At 44.0% G+C, this 25,591-nt stretch overlaps 1 protein-coding gene across 1 annotated transcript in view; it reads left to right on the forward strand.

The window, feature by feature from the left end:
- SUSD4 (sushi domain containing 4) overlaps positions 1 to 25,591 on the forward strand; it is a 138,189-nt gene that overhangs the window by 93,364 nt on the left and 19,234 nt on the right. Inside the window, exons 3-4 of the mRNA XM_015424591.1 lie at positions 2,218 to 2,391; positions 6,713 to 6,901. Of these exons, the coding sequence (XP_015280077.1) occupies positions 2,218 to 2,391; positions 6,713 to 6,901 (363 nt within the window). The remainder of the gene's footprint in view (positions 1 to 2,217; positions 2,392 to 6,712; positions 6,902 to 25,591) is intronic.

The following is a 25,591-nucleotide window of genomic DNA, read 5'->3' on the forward strand; positions in this document are numbered from 1 at the left end:
TTCCTAGCTAACAATGGCATCAGGCAAATTACGTCTGCCCCGTTCCACCCAGCATCAAACGGGCAGGCAGAGCGAATGGTCCGCACGACCAAAGATGCGCTTGCAAAGCTGTCATCCGGGGACTGGGGAGTGAAGCTGGCGTCGTTTCTTCTGCGCCAGCATGTAACTCCGTGTTCGGCTACAGGCCGCAGCCCGGCCGAGTTGTTGATGGGGCGACGCCTAGCGTCTTTGCTGGATCGCTTACATCCAGACTTAAACGATCTGAGGCCCCAGCAACAGAGTGTTTCCACTAAGGTCCGCACATACGAATGTGGGGACACGGTCTTTGCAAAGAACTATGCAGGGGGACATTCGTGGCTTCCAGCCACAGTTACCGAGGTAGTGGGTTCCCGAATGTATGTTGTCCAGCTTGCAGACGGTCGCAAGTGGAGGCGACACACTGACCAGTTGAGGCAGCGGTGGGCGACTGGCCGCCCCACCTCGCAGCCAACCGAGCTACCGGACCCAGACAACCATCCCATACCTCTGCCGGAGGTGAGTACTGCCGAGCCTGCCGAGCCCAGTACTGTCCCTGAGGGAGGGCAGACCCCTACTCTTGGACCCACTGCAAGGGATGGTAGCGTTCCTGACCCACTCGAGAGTGAGTCAAGCCGAGTGCCTCCAATTCTAAGGTGCCCTGAACCTCCTACGCCACGGAGGTCTCAGAGAGTGCGCAGAGTGCCCACCTACTTAAGCGATTACGATTGTTCATAATGTTTTTGCTTAGGGGGGAGGGATTTGTTATGTATTGACTTGAATGTAAATACTGACATGCGAATCGTCTCATTGAAACTCTATGTTAAGCTTCAGCCTGGGCTAGGATCCTAATGTAACCAATAGGAGTCCTAGCCCAGAGAGTGTCTACCAATCACGCTGTAAAGCGGGACCGCTTGTGATTGGGCATTATATCTTCAACCTCATAGGTTGTTATTTGTACAGGGGGTGTGGCTACACTAGCCGGGAATGTTTAAATACAGAGCAGCCAGTGCTTGTCCTTCGGCTCGAGTGGTTCGAATGATGGTTCTGGCTGGCGATCGTAACTAAGCTGAAGAATAAACCGCAATTCTTGCTGAATCACTCTCCGACTCTTTGTTAAGCGCACGACTTAACAATATGGATTGTCCATTAAGAATCTTAATAATCCCAAACCAACATTTAATAACTTCCCAAAGGAGTAATTCCACCTTTGTTTGAAAGGCTCTCAAATAATTACATTGGTTACCAGAATTTACCTGCAGTGATTCAAAGCAGGCCTTGAAACAGCAAGATCTGTGTAGGCCTTTCCCCACCCTTGTGGTGCTGTTGCCTCTTCCTGGACCATGCTGAACTGCTAGGCTGGTGGGAGCCATCAGTCAACTTTACGAGAAACCACAAACACTGAGCATGCTCCATTAACTGAGTATGGGAGGGGGGAGGGGGATTAAATACCACACCACCTATTGGCAAATGCAGGCATGCCTGATCCCTGTATGTTGCTAACAACTACTAAACTGCATGGGTTACACAGACATACACTGTGTTGGATTCTGGCCTTATGTTATCAAAGTCATGCTGTTAAACCAGTATGATATAGTGCTTATAGTGGCTGACCTTGGACCAGCCCTTCACTTTAAATTCAACCTTCCTCACAGGATTGTTGTGAAGATAAAGTGGAGAACAGGAGAATCATGTAATACTGCACTAGAGGAACATCAGAATAAAAATCATGAAGTAAATTTTGTCAGCTGGATGAAAATGACTGTGTGAACACTGAAGCTGCAATGAGTTGAAGTCTGTAGCATAATTCTGATTAGATAGCTTCAATGCTTTCTTTATACTGTGTCTTCAGTTTTATTTTTCCCCTTCATAGAGGTGGCACTCTTCCCTGAACTGTAAATATAACTTTAAATTTGCATCTAATATGATGTGGGAAGGAGAGATTGTTGCTAACTAGTCTGACTTGAACATTCTCCTCCTCAAAGCTTATAAAATTTTAAAGAATGAGAATTTACCATAATGTGTCAGAATCTAACATCTTATAAATGTCTTAATGTTGATGACTAGGAAAATGTGATATTAATATAAAAGTGTGGAGATTTTATAACAGTAACTTGTATTGTAGGTTAAATTTTTATAAGAGTTTTGTCACTGATTTAGTTGGCCAAGTTGTTAATATGTAATTTCTTTATGAAGTCGCAGATTGCCTTGCTCCACATGTTGAAGATGCAGAGGTTCATAACAAGACATACAGGACTGGAGATAAGTTAATAATCAGCTGTCATGAAGGATTCCAGATCCGTTACCCTGATTTAGACAACATGGTTTCAGTATGTCAAGATGATGGAACGTGGGATAACCTGCCCATTTGCCAAGGTTTAGTACACCAGAACATCCTATTTAATAGTTCCTTGCACCTTGAAATAGTGTAATACATTTATTTTATTGGTTTACAATTGAAGGAGATGACAACTATCAAGTGAAAAAAAATCTCAGCAGAAAGACTTTTTTCCTATAAAGATAGGCATTCATTTGAGAACATTTAGTCTACATAGCACTTACTTTAGTGAATAACCGTTGCATTTTCACTGCTGTTTATTTTGTCTGGTCAGAGCCCATTGTATTAAGAAGTTAGGATTACTCTGTTCTTTACTCATTTGATAGAATTCTTACTTAGTACATTCTGAATCCATTCATGGGATGCAGTTTAGTGCATGCCATTGTATTTTCAGTGATGGCCCCCACACTTAGGAGTTCTCTGCCAAAGGAGGCTTCCTTCACCTCCTACTCACTCTGATGTCTGGTGAAAACCTCTTCATATCAACTGGACTTGTATTTCTGCCTAACTAGACTTTGTGGGTATGCATGGTTTCTACTGACCCAGATGTACCCCATGTGCCTGCCAGGTAGCGCCTAGTAAAATAAATGCATGATGTGACATCTGCATGTTCAGTATTCAAACTGATCCCACACTGGCTGCTGACTTATATAGGTAGCATCCCTACAGGTGTTGCTCTGTTCCACCTTAAGCTTCTCCTCACAAGCCGAGTCAGCTCCCCTACTCATGAAGACTGCTGGGACCCAGATCCTGCAGTGATATCTGTCTCTCCTAGCATTTATTTAGCAGAAGGGAGGCCTTGGGCCACCAAGTGTGCCTTCCTGTGCCTGGTCCATGCCTCAGCCCTAGCCCTCCACCTCCTCTGCTCCTGGGATGCTTCTGGGGTAGTGGTGGTTGTGGGAAGATCCATGCTGGGACCTTTGGGCCTGAGGGCATTGATGGCTTAGGTGGCAGCACTGGTTCAGGGTCCTTTTGATGAGGCATTGGAAAGTCCATCTCACTGGGATGGTCTGTCAAGGTGGGGCTTAGGAGCAAGTTGTCCTCTGAGGACTCCTCTTCCTATGCTAACCCAGGGTAGTCTGTGGTACCTTGTTCCAAATTACTGACTGACTCCTGTAGGAGACAGAAAATGTTGAATGTGAGGATTTCTTACCATGTGTTACTTTTACTAGGCATGAGAGAGGTGGACATTGTTGGTCAGTAGTCATTTAACATCTTTAACTTCTACATAGGTCTTGTTATCTTGCTTGGATATTTATCAAGCACCTGTATTTTTCACAGTGGAGGTTTTCATCTGGGAGAATAAAAGCTTCTTCACCTGGCACCTTAAATTAGGTGGAGTAAATGTCAGTAGGAAAGGAGTTTCACATGTGAGGTTCCACCACAGGAGAAGGTTGTTTCCCTTCTGGCTGGCCTTCATGCTTAAGGGGGCCTGTGCTTGGGAACACATCAACATTTTCTGTCCGTTTCCTAATCATCCCTAACTTTTTTTTTTGCCTTCTGCATCACTATTGCTCGCTTGAATGTACAATCAACATTGATTCCACAATGTCTGTCCACGATAGTCAGAGACAGTTCAATATTATCAGCATATATGTGAAGTTAGGACAGGTTTTTTGCCCCATCTGCATTTACTTAAGTGAATTTTGTTTGCTGTTCAGTGTTTTGACCCCATTCTACATTTACTGAAATAGGGGAAATATAGGGGCATGGGGCACTTGTAAGTAGGGTTGCCAAGTCTGGGTTGGAAAATACCTGGAGACTTTGGGGGTGGATCCAGGAAAAGGCAGGGTTTGAGGAGGGGAGGGGCCTCAGCAGGGTACAATGCCATAGAGTCCACTCTTCAAAGCAGCCATTTTCTCCAGGGGAGCTATCTCTGTCAGCTGGAGAACAGTTGTAAAAGGAAGCTGGCAGTTCTACCTGTAAGGGAGGACTGGCAGACAAGTAGAAATCCTTCCCACACCTCCTTCAGAAGCCTCTCCCAAGACCAGATTTTTTCTTCAGTTTTCATTTCTAGTTTCAGGGGTAGGCTTGCCAAGTCCCCCCAGGGGGCGGGGAAAACCCCACCCCAGAGGCCCGTTCCCTGCTGCCGGCGGATCAGGTCCCGGGGGAACCCCACCCCCAAAGTACGCGACGTGCATGTCACCCGGAAGTGACGCAACCACGCCGGGCACGCTGGGGGCGGGGCCACTGTCATCCGATGGAAAACTCTATGTTTTTCCCTCGGATAGTCGTGGCCCCGCCCCCAGCGTGCCCGGCGTGGTCGCGTCACTTCCGGGTAATGGGGTTGTGGCGCACGTGCTCCAGGAACAAGCCGGGAGCCCCCCACTCCAGCAGCAGGTAAGACTTGGCAACCCTATTCAGGGGGGTGGGGTTTAAACCTACCTGAGGCACACTTTTAGAGAAGAACCAGTGGGCAGGAGAAGAATATCTTGTTCCTGCTTATATAACCTGGTTGCTTCCTGCCTCTGGGTTTGCTTTACTACAGAAGGCCTCAAAGTGACTCCCCAGAGTCCTAGTGTCTTATGGAAGACCCAGGAGGTCAGGCCATTTAACAGGCAACTATTCCATTGGAGATTACTGAACGGAGTTGCTCTAGAAGTCTGCCATCTCCCAAAGTAGCCAGGAGGTTGTAGCTCTCTTTACCAGTTAACGGACACTCATTCAATCAGAGTAGAAGTTTTAATTAATGTTAATACTTTCCCCCTTTTTTGTCAGTTGCTTTGCAAGACTTTTTAGAGACAATAAAATAAGTATGAGGTCTGAAGCCTTGAGTTTCCCTCAAAATGTCTAGTTCCATTCCATCCTATGCAATCTAAAGCTGCTCTCAGAAAATAAATTCAGGTGCATTTCAGAGAGAAGACAGAGGGCCTCAATGTACATTCAGAAGCAAAATGTAACAAGAGGTGGAAGGTTTTAATAATTTCCCCTTAAAATAGATGCAGGATATAGATTTTACAAAACAGCTAAACTGCTTTGCATTGCTGTGACTATACATTCTGAATTCAGTGAAATTAAGATAGCCTAAAAATATAGTAAACACAAGCCAACTGATTTATCTCCAGAGACCAAATGCTAACCCAGATTACAAATCATAAAATGCTTTCAAAAATTCTCACTTTAGCATGTTTCGAGTAGAAGCAGCATTCATTTTTGTAAGCCAGCTGCCAAGAATGCTACTAAGATGAGGTTGCATAGGGACAGAACTGGTTTATTCAGTCTGTTGGACAAACTTGCAGTTTTTATTTTCCCCATAAAACAACTAAGATTGTATAGGTGCTCAGGCACTGAAATAATGAGTTTCTCATCCATATTAGGAGGGAAGGCACAATGCTCTGTCACAGCTGAGGTTTTTAGAAAGTCATCAAAGTAGGAAGCAAGAGAGGGCAAATTACTGAGGTGTGCCCACTTGCCCTGCTACCAGACAAGACAATGGTGACCAAGAGCATTGTTACCTAGTTCTTAGGCTCCAAACAAGCTTAAACCATGGATATGTTTAGTGTCCCACAAAATAGATAACACCCCATCCTACACAAGGTAGGGCAAAAGCACGAAATCGGTTATGAGAGTGGGCACACCACTGAATAACATTGTGAGATAAAAAGTCTTTCTGACACCTAACAGGAGGAGTTTGCTCCCTTCCTGTAGGCACAATCAAGCCCAATGAGGAGGCCCAAAGACCACCTGTGATGCTGCTGAAACAAAGGGCCCTGTCCAGAAGTTCTTCTGTGGAGCTCCATTCATTTCAGTGAGTCTTATGCAGGAGAACTTCTTGGGGAATTATTCCCAAATAAGGGCCTTGCTTTTCAGCATTTTCTCCAGTTTTGGAACTCTTTAACTTGGAACTCTTTAAGCCTGGTGGGAGCTGGTCCATGGGGTCGCGAAGAGTCGGACTCGACTGTGCGACTGAACAACAAAACTTGTTAATTGGCCAATTTTCCTTTAATATTTGTGTGAATCATTAACAGCATTGATTACAATATGTATGGTATGAGACAACACACGTGAGGGGCAAGGAATCAAACTGATTGTTTAACTAACTTCTAGTCTAATTTCTAATTACAAAGGATTATATGTAAAGATGGGAATCCGGCATGTAAGAAAGGAAGGACTGACTCTTCATTAATCCTATGCTGAATTTACAAGAAGGCATTTGCCACAGTGATATGCTGAGCATTGAGAGAAAGTGATCTGGAGCATTGGGTAGTGAATATGAGAGTGAGTCAGGCAAGGAGGAGTGGTGCTCACTGTGGGAGAGAGAAGGGAATATATATTTTTAGCTTGATAGCTGTAATTAGGATGCTTTAAAAATAAGCAACACTTCATATTGAAAGATACCTCCTTCTTCTTAATTTGCAGGTTGCCTGAGGCCGCTGGCTCTTCCTCATAGTTACATTAATATATCTGAGTTCGAGTCCTCCTTCCCAGTAGGAACAATGATATATTATCAGTGCTTTCCTGGATATAAACTAGAGGGGACAGAGTTCCTTGAGTGCATGTATAACCTTATCTGGTCAGATAGCCCACCTAGGTGCCTTGATGTGGAAGGTAAAATATCTTTTTTATTTCATTATCATTTAACATTCAGTATATTTTTACTTGGGCTATTGTTTTTCCACTTTGCCCATTTTAATCTTTTCTCAAAATGTGTAAGCAGCATTTGTTGTCTTGTTCATTGTTTGAACACAGTGCTGTGATAGTATTTGACTTAATTATTAAAACTGCTTTCAATCTGTTTGGTAATGTTGCTTTCTACAGTGCTTGTATATATTATGAAAACTGTTACCTTAATACTGAGGTGCCCAGGCTAGAAGCAGAAGTTCCACTCAATTATTCAGGTCTGATTTTTCTTGAGGCATGTCACTGCTGGACAGACAGTTGCCCTTGTTTCAATTTTGCTCACCCTGGCTATGTAATATTAGTGTCTGCTATTTTGGCTGGGTGCACAAATAAAGCTTACCCCCTGCAAAGCATAGTTTGCAAACCAGATTTTGCAAATTGAAAGGCAGCCTTGCAAACATATGTTTTATTTCCCCAACCTCTCACCTCTTCAGTGTGAGTTCTTCTGTCTTCCTCAGTTGTCTTTAACCAAGGCTTACTGTCACTAATGACTGCCTGGAAACTTTTCAGTCTAAAAACGGATTTCATAAAGAATGGGAAAAGACACTTATGTTTCACTAAGTCACATTATTAGGAGATTTGCCCAAAGGTACCTAAATTGTAGCACTGATACATACATTCAAGATTCCTGCAAGTCTGCAAGCTTGTTCTTTCTTTTTGAAAATCCAGGGCCTCAGTCAAATAACCTGGAAAAGATCAAAATATGTTGGGTAGTGAAATGGATTCAGGGGAGGTTTACGGCAGGTTCAATATGAAGAAGAAATTGTGGTAGATTTGGCATTTGTAATCACTGAGCTATAGTAGCACTATCTGATACGTATGAGTGGAGTTGAAGGAAGAGAGTGGGAAAAGAGCACATTGACACCACTACCATGTTTCTCAGAATGAAGAGCATTCAATGCATTGGGCTGATATTTTAAGGGAAGTAATCATAACCAGGGGTCTTGTTGTAGAAACAGAGCTGCCGGAGCTCATTAGCATAACTCATTAGCATAACTTATTTGCATATGCCACGCCCCCTGACATCACCGGAAGTGTGTCAGAAGGCCCGGCTACTTACCTTCCTGCTTCATCCTCATTCCCAAACGGAATGAGGATCGAAGCAGAGGGCGGGGTAAAGAAGGGGGCGGGGCTTCACCACATGACCGCCCCGCCCCCTAGAGGTTCTCTTCCGGAGCTCCGTACCTGAGAGCTCCCCCCCGACTAGAGCCCTGATCATAACCATTCCAAGGTTAATATCTTAAGTGAGAAGATACTGAGAAGTTTATTTTAAGTTGCAGAGCCTTCCAGTTTATCATTGTGGTACCTGTAAAGTCTTACATGGGTTCTGCACAGGACAAACATAGAGAAGAAGCTCCAAGAAACAGAGAGTGCTTCCTTCCCCCTCCCCCATGCCAAATTCCTGCCTTTTACAGCATGAAAAGGAGAAGGAAGGGCCGCCTGTCCCTCATATCTCTCTCTGCTACAGCTGAGAGGGGTGGTCTTTCATCAAAGCTCCTTCTATGAGGGAAAAGGTTGTACTTAATTTTTGTTCTTTCTGAGAAAAACAGGACAGTTTCTTTTCTCTTTTACTAGTATTTTTCAAAGGATTTACAGGAGTTTAAAAGTGAGGGAGCCTGTGAAAATGGCCCCCAAAGCTCTATTTTAAAAATGTATGTCCTGTGGGACAAAATTTCCCCAATATGATGTCTTCAGGTTCATCCTTAGAGCCACCTAAGACCTCAGCTTCAGTTTACACTGCTCCAAGTTACACTACTCCCAAGATGCCTCCTAATAAAGTGTGCTATAAACACATGCACCATGACAAGATAGGGGACTTCTAGCTTAAACTAGCTTTCTTCAGTTTCAAAGGTATCTAGGACCCAGGACACAGCTCTGGATCAAACCCAGTTGGACACCACAAAAGAGGTGGTGCTGATCCCACAGACACCCTTGCCATCAAGACACTCCCCTGTGCCTGTGTGTTCCATGTCACTCCTCAAACCTAGGCCAATAGCAGTGGTTCCAGTTTCATCATCTGCTGCCTGCGCTCACATCCGTCAATATTATAGCACTCAGATTTGTTTGAATATGAGCTGAGGTCTCTGTATTACCAGTATTCTAACTGGCTGTACCCTTATGGTCCTCACAAAGATGGACCATTATGCATGTTATAAAGCGAGGATTCTATATGCCCCTCCTTGCTCAGATTCAACTGATTCTGCATGCAGTCCAACGGCCAGGCGCCCTCCATCTGCTTTCTTTGGATGAGACCGTGACTTGCCGCTGGGTCCACAACCAGACCCTCATCTGTATGATCCCCAAGAAGATTATGAACAGCCCTGTTATACTGAACCAGACTCTGACTGTTCCTTGGAACCATCTCTGGAGGACACTATGGCAGAGCCTGCTACCTACTCGCCAAGTGAGGATTTTTCGTCTTTGAGGCAAACAGCTCATTTGTATGTGTAAGTTATTGGAGATAGAAATTTCTAGTGCCCTTCCATGGCCACTGATCCCATCTTTAAAGTAATGCTCCCTGGTTCCACTGGACCTGCTGCTTTTCCTATAATAGATCAAGATGAGTAGCCATGTTAGTCTGTCTGTAGCAGTGGAAAATGGATAATGGATGGGCTGTTAGAGGTGACAACTGGGCCTTGTCAACTGCCTCTGTCTCTGCTTCATCTTGAAGGATGGAGAATTTATAATAGAACTGAACATGAAGGATGCCTTTCCCTTTCCCACCATCCTATGGCTAATTCCCTGGTGGTAGACTTCATCCAGGCCTGCCGTAAAGGCACTCAGCCTCAGTAACTCCATTAAAAAGAATGCTGGCAATCCACCTATCAATGCTCTCTTTCCTATGTTACAGACTCCAGCCAGCTATCTTTGTCCACGAACTATTGGGCCTTATCGCCTGAACTACAACCTTAGTACCTTTCACAGGACTGTGAATGGGAATCCTGCAGCTCTGGGTCCTATGGTGTTTCACCCCTTCCTGCCATTTCCAGTCCGGAAGGCTGAACCTTCCCAGAGCTGTACTTTATTCCCCCTATTGTTGGATACTGTGGGAAAACCTCCTACAAGGGTCCCTTTTGACAATTCTTTCCCAGTGATTACCTTAACTATAGATGCTTCCCGGTTAGGTAGGGGTGCTCATATCAGGCCCACCTCAGTCAGCTGCACTTAGTCCAACCAAAGGAGCTTGTATCATATAAATATTCTTGAACTAATTTTTGTACCAGTCCAAAAACAGGTTACAAATATTCATTGCAATCCATCTTCGGGTGGATTGTTTCCTGCATACATTACTGCAATGAGTTGGCACAAAATGACTTTCCTTTGCTACTCCATGCTCATTCGACTTAAGCTCAGGTGACTTCTGCAACAACCTCGTCGTACTCCTGTACCATTTCAGAGCACTCCTCTGTGGATGTGAATGCATCAAAAGATGCAACAGTTGGAAGAGCAGTGGTCCAAACTTTGTTCAGCAAGAGCTCATACCTGCCTTCCATGTTCTGGTAAGCTTGCTATGCTTCCATGTGGACTGCACAGCTACCACATTGATGAAAACAGAGTCACAGATACCTGTAACTGTTGTTCATGGAGTGGTCACCTGTGCAGTCACACATCCCTCCCTCCTGCACTTCTTTGAGCTGTTTTTCTCTCTGCTATTTTTGGTAAAGGTATTTCTCTCCAGTGGCAGCCTCAAGGAACTGAGGGAGGGACATCCCTTCCTTCTCCTTTTCATGCTGAAAAAAGCAGGAATTTGGTGTGTAAAGGGAAAGGGAGTGCCCTCTGCTTCCTTGGAGCTCCAGAAAATCTCTCCATGGCTGGCCTACACATGCGCAGAACCCATGTATGACTGCATAAGTGACCACTCCATGAACAACTGTTACAGTTAAGAGCAACCCTGTTTTCCCTATTCTGCAGCTTTTAGCAATGTAAACCTATAGGATTCCTAGGAGCACTGGATTATTTTGAGAAAAAAACAGGCTTTGGACAGCTTTCAGGGCACAGTCCTCAGACTTTGGGGAATGTATGATTTGATGTGATTCAGTTCTTATTTTGAGATGCAACCCTGTTTAAATAGCATCAGTCTTTGTCATTAAATTGGAGAATAAGGAACTGGGAATGAAATTCAGCCACATCTGTGTAGAAGAACATATAATGTCACGATTTCCCATCTGTGTTCTGAAGTGATGCCATTCCAAAAGATCAACTCTAATGCATTACATTGTCTGTTTCCTAAACATCCTAGTATAGTGGCCATTTTAGCTATAAATTACATATAACATTCAATAATGCAGCAATTTCATGAATATTAATTTGTTCAGAAAAACTTGGGTTAATTCTATCTGGTTCTTGTCGCTTATTACAATAAACCCTGTAATCTTGGTCTTAAGCATTATCTGTAGGCACTTTATATTTGAGACAGTGTCCACAATAACTGCCAAAAAAAATTGCTCAAAGTTCTTTCTGTAATGTTTCTTTTGTGTGAAGATGAAGTACTTATTGCCATGTCATTGAACTTTGTGGAGTTTTAGTCCTGTATAGCTCTATAATCTTATGACAGTACTTTGGCAAACTCTTTGTGGTGAAACAGGAGATCTTGAACCTATCCACAGGCTGCTTCCTTGTCTACTCTCTGACTAGCAGTGGCTCCCCAGGATCCCAGATGGATGTCTTTCACATCACCTATCTGATCCTTTTAATTAGAGATGTCATGGATTGAGCCCAGGATTTTCTGCATGCAAGGCAGATGCTCTAGCACTGAGCTACAAGCAATGTTCCCTCTAAGCTGTGGAGTGTTATGAGCAAAAATTCTACGTTGTCAGCTACTGGCGTTAAAGTTGTGAGCAAGTGATTTGGCTACTGCATAAATTAGTTTGCTCTGGAGCCATCCTTCCTGAGCTAAAAAATTTGTGAGCTGGAGGCTAAAACTAGCTCACACTAACTCAGCTTAGAGGGAACACTGGCTACAGGCCATCCCTTGTCCTTAGTAGGTTGCCTTTCAACTGTCCAAAGCTGTTATTGCTTCTCTGACATCTTTTCCTCATCCAGCTACTACATAGCTCTCAATATCAGTAATGTGGGTATAATATGAGTGAATGTTGCAGGTGCAAAATAGGGAGAACGATATAGTTAGTAGCCTTTATAGTTAGTAGCGACTCCCACTAGGTAAGCAAAAAAAATTTTTTTTTTTTTAGAAAGTAACTGATTCCCCTAAAACTGCAACACAAGAAAAAGCCTTAAAAACAGATGCACAGTTCACGGATTCTAGGGGTTGGACATTGGCTCATAAGGAGAATGACAGATGCAGTGAGAGGGAACAAGGGATGTGAGGGAACAAGGAATGTAAGTGAAAGAGACAAGCACAAGGTGAAAATGGCAAGTTTTCCCAATCAGCTAGTCCTGGGAACAAAGAGCTGTTCGAGTAAGGGTGCAACTGGCTGTCATTTTCTAAATATTTAAATAATTTTAAGGGTAGTAGACAACATAATAATAAACAACAAATAATAAAATATTAAATAAAGCCCTGATTGGGATAGCCTGAGCCATTCAGATCTCATCAGATCTTGGAAGTTAAGCAGACTTAGCCCTGACTAATGCTTGGATGGGAGACCGCCGAGGAATAGCAGGGTTGCTACGCAGAGGCAGGCAAAGGCAAACCACCTCTGAAATCTCTTGCCTTGAAAACCCTGTGGGGTTGCCATAAGTCGCTTGGCATTTGATGGCATTTTCCACCATCAGTCAACATAAAAAGAATGGAGAGAATGAAGGTCTGAATATGAGAAGAAAGATAAATCAAGTAATACGATAGTATTAGGAGCAATGCTTCCTGTAAAATGGGTGCCAAGGAAGCAACTTGCATAAAATTAAAAATACTTAAAACACTATTTGTTCATTATAACATTTTTAACAAAAAGAAACATTTCCATCTGCATACCTGGATGGAGGAGATGAAATAAAAGCTGAGAGTTCTAGGAAGGAAGGAAGGAAGGAAGGAAGGAAGGAAGGAAGGAAGGAAGCAAACTGTGCTACCAAACATCAGAAATAAGCAATATTCATTTTAAAGCTGTTTGAATTAACTGTTGTCAAAAGACTAAGATGTAGTACTAGAGGAACTAAAAATTATAACCAACTTTTAACTAACACATGCAAAAGCTTTGTTTGCCCCACCTCACTCAGAGAATACCATTTATTATTTATTTATTTATTTATTATTTTAATTTATAGGCCACCCTCCCCGCAAGTGGGCTCAGGGCGGCTCACAAATAGGGCATAAGCCAATACATAAAACAGATAAAAACCACATAAAACAATCAATACAATACTACAACATTTATAAAGTGCTCTAGATGTTTCGGAACAATCTTCCGTAAAAGATCGCGTCTTTGAATGATGGTAAGGTAGTGGCGGCTCCTACTCAAAAGCCTGGCGGAAGAGCTCCGTCTTACAGGCAGTGTTCCCTCTAAGCTGAGTTAGTGTGAGCCAGCTCCCCATTTTTTAGCCTCCAGCTCACATGTTTTTGTCTTAGCTCGGGAAGGACAGCTCCAGGGCAAACTAACTTATGCAGTGGCCAAATCGCTCACTCGCAACTTTAATGCCAGTAGCTCACAAAGTAGAATTTTTGTTCACAGGACTCCACAGCTTAGAGGGAACATTGCTTACAGGCCCTGCGGAACTACGCAAGGTCCCGCAGGGCCCAGGTCTCTTCCGGGAGCTCATTCCACCAGGTAGGAGCCGTCACCAAAAAAGCCCTGGCCCTGGTTGCAGCCAGCTTGGACTCCTTGGGGCCTGGAATCACCAGGAGATGTTGCATCCCCGATCGTAGTGCCCATAGGGGAATATATGGGGAAAGGCGGTCCCTTAGGTATGTCGGAACCCAGCCATATAGGGCTTTAAAGGTAAGAACCAGCACTTTGAAGCGAATCTGGTACGCTATTGGCAGCCAGTGCACCGCTTTCAGCACAGGCCAGATGTGGTCCCGGCCAGGGAGACCCATCAACAGCCTGGCCGCAGCATTCTGCACTAGCTGCAGCTTCTGGAGTTGCATCAAGGGCAGCTCCATTTAGAGAGCGAAGGGACTTGGGTTAATCAGTTTTCTGTTAACCTGTACACCAACAATTAATATGTCACATGTCTATGGAATTCATTTCTAAATATAATTCACTGAGTTAGTGGGGAGCAGGGAGGAGTGAAGTACACATACTAGTGTGCAACAATGTATGTATTTATTTATTTATTTTTCGTATTTATACCCCGCCCTCCTCAATGGGAACAAGCCAGGTTCATGCATATGCCAGTGTCGTGTTAGTTGAAATCAATGTCTGAATGCATCTTTCATTGTGTCTGAGGAAGTGAGATCTGGGCTCACACAAGGTTGTGCAACAGTACTTTTGTAAGTCTTCAAGATACCACAAGAATTATTGTTCCTTTGACTGCAACACACTATTGTTTCATAATAAAAACATAAAAAATGGGGAAGGATTTTTTTTTAAAAAAAATTGCCACATACATTACCAAATTTGTTTGCAGAGCTTTACTTTTACAGTTATAAAGTATATCTGTCAAGATTGGAGTGGACAGTTAATGTTATCTCTTGCATCTCCTAAAACTGTTTTTGTACTCCTTTATTATGTTCTTAACAAAAGACAGATGGGGAAATGTTTATTCCCTGTGGTCACTGGTAGGAACAGAGGTAAGGAACAACAGTCTTAAATTGAAAGATGGATCAATTTAAGTTTAATAACCAGGAAGAATCATCTATCTAGGGGAAAGTGTTGACAATTTTCATCAGTACATTTGGATATCTAGCACTGGAGGCTTCTAAAATAGGTAATTAGATAATCTGTCAGGAATGATTTAGCCATAATTGGTTACTGCTGAAGGGCAGGGAAAATTGGGTTCATGTGTGTCAGTTTTTCTGAGTCTGTACAATATCACTAGTGCAATTTAATCCAAATATATAATATTTCAGAAAAATGGAAAATTTTATGTATAGAATCAAAGATATTGGACTAGAGATGTGGACCTGAAAAAAAATAGTATTTTTCAGATCTAGATTTCAGGAAGGGCATAAATACTGGTATTCCAGAATACCAGTTTGGTAGTTGGGTTCAGGGGGTTTTCAGAATACTAAAATTATTCAGAACTATTATTCCCTATTTGGAATCTTTATGTGAGGCTGGACTGGCTGTTTTTCTGGCAAATAACACCAAATTCTGCCCAGCCTTGGCTAGTGCATCAGCTGCATCTGTTCCTGGGTCGGTCCAGTCAGATCTAGCCATGGTAATCCATGCCTTAGTGACATCTAGACTGGACTATTGGGGCTACCCTTGTGCAGAATGCTGCAACTAGACTGCTGGTCAAGGCCAGCTATTGGGATCATGTGACTCCCAAAATTACAGCATTTACACTGGCTGCCAATCAGTTCCTGAGCCCAATTCAGATCATTTTGACTTTTAAAGCTCTACATGGCTTGGGACTGGGGTAGCTGAAGGACCTTCTTCTCCCATATGTTGCTGCTTAGGAATGAAGATCACAGGGAGAGGGTCCCATCAATCAAAGAAACTCATTTGGTGGGTACACGAGAGAGGGCTTTTTCAGTGGCAGCCTCAGGATCATGGAACAACCTTTTGAGGGAGGGGCACCCTAGTCCCCTCACTGAAGATGGTTTAGGACTGTGGATGAGTAAGCAGTCCTAAAATAAATGAACTAGAGTCCATAAAAAACATAACACCAAAATTTAATAATTTTAAATTTTGGTTTTATGTTTTTATGGACTCTAGTTCATAATTTAGAAGAAGAAGAAGAAGAGATTGGATTTATACCCCACCCTTCACTACCCAAAGGTGTCTCAGAGCGCCTTACAAATTCCTTTCCCTTCCCCACCCCAAAACATACACCCTGTGAGGTAGGTGGGGCTGAGAGAGCTCTGACAGAAACTGCTCTTTTTCAAGAAGAGCTATGCCAGAACTATGGCTTGCCCAAGGTCATCCAGCCAGGTGCAAGTGGAGGAGTGGGGAATTGAACCCAGTTCTCCCAGATTAGAGTCCGCGCACTTAACCACTATACCAAACTGGTTTTGGTTTTATCTTTTAAAAGTTTTAAATTTTGGTTTTATGTTTTTTGTGGACCCTAGTTCATGTATTTTATTAATATTGTAAGCTGCCTTGAAATCTGTTAGGAAGAAAGGTAGCTAATAAATATTTCAAATGGATAAATAAAATTGCAGCATAGTTAGTGCTGTCTTATCCGCTAATGCACACACACACACACACCTATTTCAAGTGAATTGGATGGGGACCTGCCCAGCGAGCTCCTGAACAAGGTGCCCCCAGCCATTCTCCTTTCATTTCTATGGAGATAAAAAAATTCTGTGCTTTCTTGAGAGCAAGAAACAGCCAAACACCCATGAGCAAGCAAGTACTGGCCAAAAGCCTTCTAATGCAGACAAAATCAAAACCAACAGAACCACCATCAAACCAGAAGATCGTAACTGAACCACAAGCCTTCAATGTCAAACCAGAGATTTCAAGCCAAACCAACTGAAGCAAGGGGAGGGACACTATTTCCAGCCCAAGAAAACCAATGTCAAACTATAGAAGCCAAGCAGAACCCATGGCCAATGTGGCAGTGCAAGTCCAACAAAACCAATGTCAGACTAGAGAATCTCAGCGAGCCCTCCCAACATGTGATCCCATTTGCCTGAGAGAACCGCCTCCCTCCCCCTCCCACCTGTTACTGAGAAACCTGCAAAAAGTAAAAACCCTCCAAGTTTGGAGCTTGAAAATGCCTGTCCCAGATATTCTTAAATATTCTCAAGGATATTTGGGATTGGGATACTGGTAGTGCTGAGATTCCTGAATATATCTGAAAAATACCAATAACGTATTTTGGGGTATATATTCAGACCAGATATATCCAAGTACACATACCTATACTAGACTGGAGACAGAAAAGGAGTTTTAAATCTATTTTTGTCCTCTTACAATTACTATTTATATTCCAAGAAAAGTCAGGACACTGTATTGGGATTTTCCTATTTCCTTCTCATACCAACCCAGTGAGGTAGGCCAGAGGAAGTAAAACTCATGGCAAGTTTTAACTCAGGCCTATAATAATAGTCCAACCCACTGACCATATACCACACTATACTAGCTCTCAGTCAAGAGCCCTTTTTGTTCTGTAACAGCTTTCACAGACCTCTGTTTTACCTTCGAAGAGAGACAGCTTTATACTTCTTAACTGATGATAAATCTAAATAATGAAAGAATACTTGATGATATTTGCACATATAAAACAATGAAGTTTCATTACTGTTTTCTGAGGGCTGTCATCTCTGTTAGGTGCATGTAGCCACTGATGTTGGACTTTTTTCTCACTCCAATATAGAAAACAGAATACAAAAAAAAATAGACCTGTGTTGATATTTGCCGTGGTAAACTGCAAAAACAAGGAAGGAAAGCTTCTTGTTTAAAGGAACACGTGTTGGTTTAGTTGGGGCTCTTTTAGTGATCAGATAAATAGGGACCACTTCAGTGGGAAGGTAACAGCGTTCCGTGCGCCTTGGTGTTTAGTCATGCCAGCCACATGACCACGGAAACGTCTTCGGACAGCGCTGGCTCTTCGGCTTTGAAACGGAGATGAGCACCGCAACCCTAGAGTCGGATTCGACTGGCTTTTGAGCAAGGGAACCTTTACCTTTACCTTTATTTAGTGATCAGTATTTGAGTCCAATATGTAGTTAAGGCAGGAGCAGCAACTGCAGAATTATGCATTACATATAAAAGCAGCTGTTACTCTTTACTGATAAAATCTTTATAGTGACTGAAGCCAATTCACAATACATTGCTAAGAGCAAACAATGACTTGTGATCTATTTCATTTTATGCCTTCTGTTCCAGTTTGTTAATAGGCTTGTCAAATTAAATCACCATTTTAGACTTACTGTCATCCATGGGTTCCCTGAAGGACCCCTTAGTATAGTTTCCAGTTAACCAAATCTCCATGGTCCTTTTTGTCAAACTCTATTTTCTTCCTAAAGTTTTGCATTTTTTCAAAAGATGTGCATTACATTTTCCTCCTTCCCTAGACTGCCAAAATGTGCTAAAGAGGAGAAGATCCAGTTTTTAATTGAGACCTGCCTTAATATTTAACATAAGTGCTTCTAAAAGGGAAAATGTGCTACTCTGTATCATGGAAGGGGAGCTGCATTACTGCTATTTGCCTTGTGCCATGTTGTGACCTGGATAGCCCAGGCCAGCCCGATATCATCAGATCTTTCTTGGAACCTAAGCAGGGTCGGTCCTGGTTAGTGATTGGATGGGAGACCACTAAGAAATACCAGGGTTGCTATGCAGAGGCAGGCATTGACAAACCATCTGTGAATGTCTCTTGCCTTGAAAACCCTATGATGTCGCCAAAAGTCAGTTGTGACTTGATGGCAAATAAATAAATAAATCTTGTGCCATATTTATTTATTTTTGCTTCTAGACTGAACCCAGGGTGGGGAGAGCTAGCTTCTTTGTTTTGCACTCCTTGATCAGTTTACTGTGTAGCAGAAGCTACACAGGCACTTATAAGCATGTTTCAAGCTGGGCCGATATAGAAAAGATAAATTTGGTATTTTATTTATTTACATTATTTATAATTCACATTTCTCACTGGGACTCATGTCACAATAATCCATCACAGTGAAAGATTATCCTCAACAGTCAAAACTCTCATGAAGTGTTGGCCTCCACAAAGTCCATTTTGTGGCTTTTTGTATAGATTAATTGAGTCTACTATTCCTCAACCCAGATGTTTTGTTATATTGCTAACAATTATTACTGGAAACACTTTTCTCATCTATTAATCTCTTATGGAATATTGGACAAGGCAACAATGTAAACTTGTCTTACCTAATATTCTCCTGGTCCTCCTATATCAGGTACGCTGTGGTCCTAATTACCAACATCCACTTGCAATCATTTCCCCTTCACGTGTTATCTCCCCTCCCACAAGATCTTTGCAGGTTCCATCTTGTTGTCAATGGAGCAGACCTACATGTAATGCTTGGAGTTCTGTGAATGAAGTTCTCAGAGGATTTTTCCTCCAAATAAAATTGTAATCAGGACTTCTAAAACAGCCCACGGGAACTACTGTTATCCCCTAGTACAAACTTACAGGTAATTGCTAGCAGTTTACGTCAGTTTAGCAACAACAGAGCTCTTGGAAATATTCCCTAGGTCATACTGGGAGGCTAATCTGCTACAGGGGTTCACAGGACTGGGTTATTAGGCATCTAAGAGAACTTATCTTCAGTTTCTGAGTGCCTTTTAAATCTGAAAAATGAGCCAATATTTCTTTCAAACTAAATTGAGGCATGGTTGATTGTTTTCAGTTAACAGCTTGCCCTGTTATGTGCTCTGACTTTATAAACATTTTCAGCTATAAATACTCATTAACATGGCGCTGTTCTCAGAAATGAATGATAAGCAAGATCACATCATGTTTGTCAGTTTGAATCCTTGTGTGTTTGAAATGTCTTCCTAGTCACCTGAGGCTGATGATATTCTAGGCAAGGAGAATCCTACCTGACTACCTACACTTTTCATGTGCTGAGCATCACATAGCATGCAGTGTGCAGCAGATCAGAGTTTCAAAACCTGCATATCAGGCAGTAAAACATGTTCCTCCAATTACTCTTCATATACAAGATGATAGTTTATGCACATTCTGCTATTTAAATATCTATGTTTGTAAAACATCAAAATCTGTCTCAGTGAGGGCATAGGTTCATGTCTGGTTAAAATGTAGCAGCCCTATATCTGTAGAAGAGTTATGTTTAACACAAAACCTCATGCACTACTTTGTGAACATCAGCTGCTTCTAGTAAAGGTTTTGTGTTACTGTCCCTGAATAGTGTTCTAAAGAACCAACACAACTTCCAGTTGTTTTTTGTTTCACTAGACATCTTCCCCCCTCATTGTACCTCTGTGCTAGGAATAGCTGTACCTACCATATTTCTGCTTCTAATGCAATTGTCAAAGACATAGGAGCAGTGCCTGGGAAAATGATGGCATTCCTAAATTAACTACTGAAAGGGTTGTCCGAGAAAACCGCTTGTTTACATTCACACCATCCCTCCCTTTTTCCTCCCTCACTTGCAGACGCCAGCCAAATGACTGTATCTATTCCAGTAACAGAATGAACATTGAACTCATCCATGTAATGTCAAATCACAGTTTGCTGGTGTATCTGGACTAAGCCTTTGTGGTGTGTCTTGGATGCATCTGCTCCAGCCCACAGTTCATTAACTTCCTGTCCAGTGATTGTTGGAGGGTCAGGCGACCAGGGCAGGAAAGAATTTCCAGGGTGGCTGCTGGACAAGGGAACAAAGCAAGCACCAAAGTAAGGTAAAGGTTTCTCTTGCTTGAAAGCCAGTCGAATCCGACTCTAGGGATGCAGTGCTCATCTCCATTTCCAAGCCAAAGAGCCAGTGCTGTCCAGAGATGTTTCCGTGGTCATGTGGCCAGCATGGCTAGATGCTGAGGCACATGGAACAGTGTTACCTTTCCACCGAAGCAGTACCTGTTTATCTACTTGGAATTTCTTGCTTTCGAACTGCTAGGTTGGCAGGAGCTGGGACCAGAGACGGGAGCTCACTCCGTCATGCGGCACTCAGGTCTCGAACTGCTGAACTACCGACCTTCCAGTCTGCAGTTCAGTGTCTCAACCACTTGAGCCACTACACCAAGGTACCCATCTGCAAATTGGATGAGTTATTTCTGTTATTTCTTGGTGGCTAACCAAGAAGAAGAGAATGCTGTCAAGACAACTATAACTAGATTGGTATTGTTGTAGAAGAGGGGGCAGCTGCCTTTCACAGAGAATTGTGAAAACAGTTATAAATCCTCTTTGGTGCACCTAGGAAAAGAAACTTGTACTTATGCTGTGGGACAGCAGAGGCAATTGGACTCCAGTGTCAAAAAGGGGAGACTGATAAGTTTTAATATCTCCAGATGTCCACCATAAAGAGTAGTGGGGCAAAATGGAATCAGATTGGGTAAAGGAATTTTGGTGGGCTTTCTAGAAGATGTGTCTAGGAATGGGGAGACTTTGGTTCAAATCCCACTGTGTCATAAAACTTACTAGCTAACCATTGGTCAAACTGCCAATCTAACCTGCTTCACAAGGTTATTTATTGTGAGGACAAGAGAAACTGCCTTGCATTCCCTTTTGAGGAAAGACAGTAAAAGAATGTGATAAACCTTCATGACTTTGCCTCAGTTCCTCCTAGCCTCTTCTGACTTCCAGCCTTCAGATTTTTTCCCCTTGCTTTGTGCCCTGTCTGCATACAGCTCTCCTATTCTCTCAGATAATTAGGCCCAGGACTATTTTTGGGCAGGAACGCACAGGAACGGAGTTCCGGCTGGCTCCTGGGTTGGCCACGCCCAGCAGGAGCTCATTAGCATAACGGGCCACACCCAACAGCAGGAACTCATTAGGATTGGCTATGTTAGGGGTGTGTGGCCTAACATGCAAAGGAGTTCTTGCTACAAAAAAAGCCCTGGGTTTTGACCACAAACAAGGTAAACAGAATAAGAATCAAAAGGTGGGTGTGGCTGAATGACCACACTTCTGGTGACATGGGGGTGTGGCCTAATATGCTAATGAGTTTCTGCTGTTGGGTATGGCCTATTAGGCTAATGAGTTCCTTCTGGGTTTTTTCTACAAAAAAAAGCCCTGATTAGGCCTTGTGTTGAGGGTCTTGCTTGCAGAAGCAACCTTGTTTTTTCAGAGTCTTATGTCGAGATTTCTTATTTCTATTTATTTTATTTACTTACAGTATTTATACCCCACTTTTCTGTCCAGTCAGGCTACTAAGGTGGCTCTAGAACTGTCTCTCTGAAAATTCTGATTTATTTTAAACCAAAAAACCCCTGTTGCTTGTTTTTGTTGTTGTTTATGGTTTTGTAGTTGAAAAAACTGGGGAGGGAATTTAAATGTACTTTTTGTCAGTATTCCATTGCTGACTGCTTTCTACTGAGCTCTTAATATGTATCCAAGAGCATTTGCGACACTATAGTAACACAGAGTATAACTGTGGAAATAGGCAGCAGCCAGTTAGCAATATATATAAGACTAGTAATAAGACCCGTGGCTTGCCCCCCCCTCCCAGCTACGTCGAAGCGCCATGGCGAGACTACGGCACAAGAAGATAAGAACATGAGAGAAGCCATGTTGGATCAGACCAATGGCCCATCCAGTCCAACACTCTGTGTCGCACAGTGGTCCAAACAGAGGTGCCCTCAGGAGGTCCAGAAGCAAGGCCAGAACTCCAGAAGCCCTCCCACTGCCCCCCTGTGGTGTAGCGGCTGGGCTGAATCTGGCGAACCTGGGTTCCAGTCCCCATTCAGCTGTGGGAGCAGCCTGCAAGGTGACCCTGGGCCAGCCCCTCGATCTCAGCCTTCGCCTGCCACCCAGGGTTCCCTGGGGCTGATCCTGTTGTCCCCAAGTGGGACCCTAAGCAGCTGGCATCATTCCCTGTGCCTCCATATTACTCTCACAGGAACCCTGTGGGGTAGGCTAGGCTGGGTGTGTGTGCCTGGCCCTAGGTCCTCCCGGGACAGACCGGAGATTGGAACCTGGTTCTCCCCAGGTCTTGCGGGATGCTGTCTGACCCTGACGCCAGCAGCCTGGCTCTTCTCGAGGGGGTGGGGGAAAACGATCACGGATAGAAGCAACAGCAGCGGCCAAGGAACAGAAGAGCACGTTCAGGGGGGGGGCATCCTCCACTCCTCTGTCGGCATCGGCAAAGGGCAGTGGGGCTCCCTGCCACTGAACCCAAGGAAACCCAGAAAGGCATGCCCCGTGGCAGATGCGCCTTTCGCAAGAGCCTCCTTCCTGGGGGGGGGGGAGAGGCTGCAGAGGCCCAGCAGCGAGTGAGCCTTTCCTGGCTGGCGCCCGGGCTGCCTCTCTTCTATTCGGGCTGTGCTCCAGGATGCGGTAGGCCGCCTGGCTGGTGCTGTGCTGGGGTTGCCTTGCGCAGGCCATGCTGGGGCCAGGGCTGCCTCTCGCTTCCTGCCTGCAAGGAAGCGAGAAGCACGGAGGCAGTGGCTCCCAGGCCAGGCAGCTGGCCTCCTCCCCTGGGACCCCAGCCTAGGCCAGCCAGGAGCCATGCTGCGTCAACTGGCGCTGTGGCCGAGAGGGCAGGTATCGCTGTGGCTGGTGTGGAGTTGAACATTGAGTGAGGGGGTGGGGCGGGGCGGCACCACCGTGGAGGGGTGGGCAGCTTGTTGCTCCTGTGCTGGCAGCGTGTTGGCAACCACCGCACAATACCAGGCAGGAGTGGGGCGGCCTCCTCCTCGTTGTCCTCCCCAGGTCCACCAACTTTGACATGGGGCGGGGGCGTCTCCAGAAGCCATTGGCAGCTGGGCGGGAAAGCAAAGTTCCTCTTACGTGGGCCCCTTGAGAAGCAGGGGAGCCTCCCCATGTGCAAGGTGAGACTCCTCCCACAAAGCATGTGCGGCACAGTTCTTCAGGCTGCCAAGCAGACCTCGGGCTCGGCAGCAGCGAGCTGGAGCGGTGGCAGGTCTGTAGCGGGGCAGGTTACTGGCAGCGCCTCCTCCTAAATGAGCAGAGCAGGGCCCGTGTGTCAGTCGTCTGAGGAAGCCGGGCACAGTGTGAGCTAAATTTTTGCGGGTGCTGCTTGTGTGGGCGGGACTGATGCAACAGAGCCAATGACCATCTGTCCCAATGCAGCCAGGCGATTGGGAGACGTTCTGAGTGGCAGTTTATGCGGCCAACTGATTTTGCCGCACATAGAACGTTGCCAGACCACTACACGTTTATATAATAGTGTCAGCTACGCTGTCATGGGGGTTGGGGAGTTCGGTCTGTGTCTGATTGATTGCTACTACATTCCTTTCTGTGCTTTTTCTGCTTTGCGCCGAAATGCTTATCTATACAGATGTGCAGGAGGGAGTTGTATTGTCTGGGTTTTTCCTAGGTGCTGTGGGAGAGTGTTGGTTCTCAGCTTTAGCTACCTAACGGTCTCCAAGCTTAATCCCGCGCGTGGGAGGGTGCCTAATTGGCCAGTGCTCGGGGGGGGGGGTTGCACACGAATACCCTATATCCTATTATGCCAATGGGGCCGCACCCTTTCTTAACAGTGCTTATGTTACTGCATCTATAGCTCTGCAATAAAAGTATTACTGTTCCTGAATGCGTGTGCTTCGTTGTTGGCTGTGGGTTCTGACAAATAGGACAGGATGCTTGCGGTGTAATCTTGGAGAAAGAAAGACAGGAATAGATCAGTAGGCTAAACTTTGAAAGCCAGAATGAGGATTAGGAATGGCCCATTATCTCCTGGGTACTTCTTTCTGGAAGGGAACATTCCCTTTGATAGATTAGGCAGGGTCTGTAAAACACTATGGTTTCCGGAGTATTTTTGAACTGTAGTTTTTCCAGTGCATTGTAATATAGCAACTAATCTCTGTTTGAAAGAAATATAATGCCTTTTTATTCAAAGCCTCCAAAGCCTTTCTGTGGGATGATAAACCCTGAGAAAGGAAAAGGGACATATGTTTGGAGGGGCAAGGGCTGTTGTACATTTTCACCACTGATAAAACGAAGTGATTATCTGGTTCTTCCAAACTAATGCAAAGTGATCTATTATGAACTTACATTACTTTCCCCATTGCATTCTGCTTCCCTTGCACTGTACAAAGAGAAGTCTTCTAATTTGCTTCCTGGCCCAGTGCATTTAAACCTAAAATGGCTTGGGCCCTGGGTACAAGGGACCATCTCCACTCATGTTGTCTGATCTGGAACTTGAGGACTACACAGGGAGCCTTCCTTAGGGAACCAGACCCGCCTGAGCTGACTGAAACCTGAAGCAAGGGCCTTTTCTGCCACTATCCCCACCCCACCCCGGTCTATGGAATGTCCTCCCCAAGAAGCAGGGTTAGCCATGCCCCTAATGGCCTTTTGGATGGATTTAAAGACTTAGCTTTTTATTTAAACTAAGTCATGGTTTTTTAATTGATATTTATATTTTATGGTAGCATAGCTGGGAAAGTAATCTTATTCTTGGATACTTTAAAACTGTTTTAATATTTTTCTGATATGCCGTTTATGGTGTTTTTATCATATTGTAAACCACTTGGGGACATATATTGTTGGTCAAAAGGCAGTTAATAAGAGTTCTAAATAAATGAATGTGGTCCATTGTTTCTTGGATCCTTCTCTCAAGAATCAACTGTCTCTTTATTCAGGGTGATAGATTATGCAAGGGCTGTACTAAGTAGTACTCTGTAGCCCAAAGTATAATTTAATCAGCCTGAAATTTGAGCTGACTATGCAAGCGACTATGTTTCACAGAGAGTTGCCTTGTAATTTCAGGGACTCAGTTTCATCACAATAGGCTTAGTTTCAGAATGCTGAAAGCTCATACCTTGAATAAAACTTTGTTGGTCTTAAAGGTGCCACTGGACTCAAATTTTGTTCTTCTGCTTCAGACCAACATGGCTACCCATATAAACTAGTACACTTAGGGTGTCAGACTAGGGCTGAAGAAGTCTATATTCAGGTGCGTACACTGTAAAACTCATGGCCTACCCTAACTTAGAGGACTGTTGTAAA

The sequence above is a fragment of the Gekko japonicus genome, unplaced genomic scaffold (assembly GCF_001447785.1).
Source record: "Gekko japonicus isolate JY-2015 unplaced genomic scaffold, Gekko_japonicus_V1.1 scaffold404, whole genome shotgun sequence".
NCBI lineage: Eukaryota > Metazoa > Chordata > Lepidosauria > Squamata > Gekkonidae > Gekko > Gekko japonicus.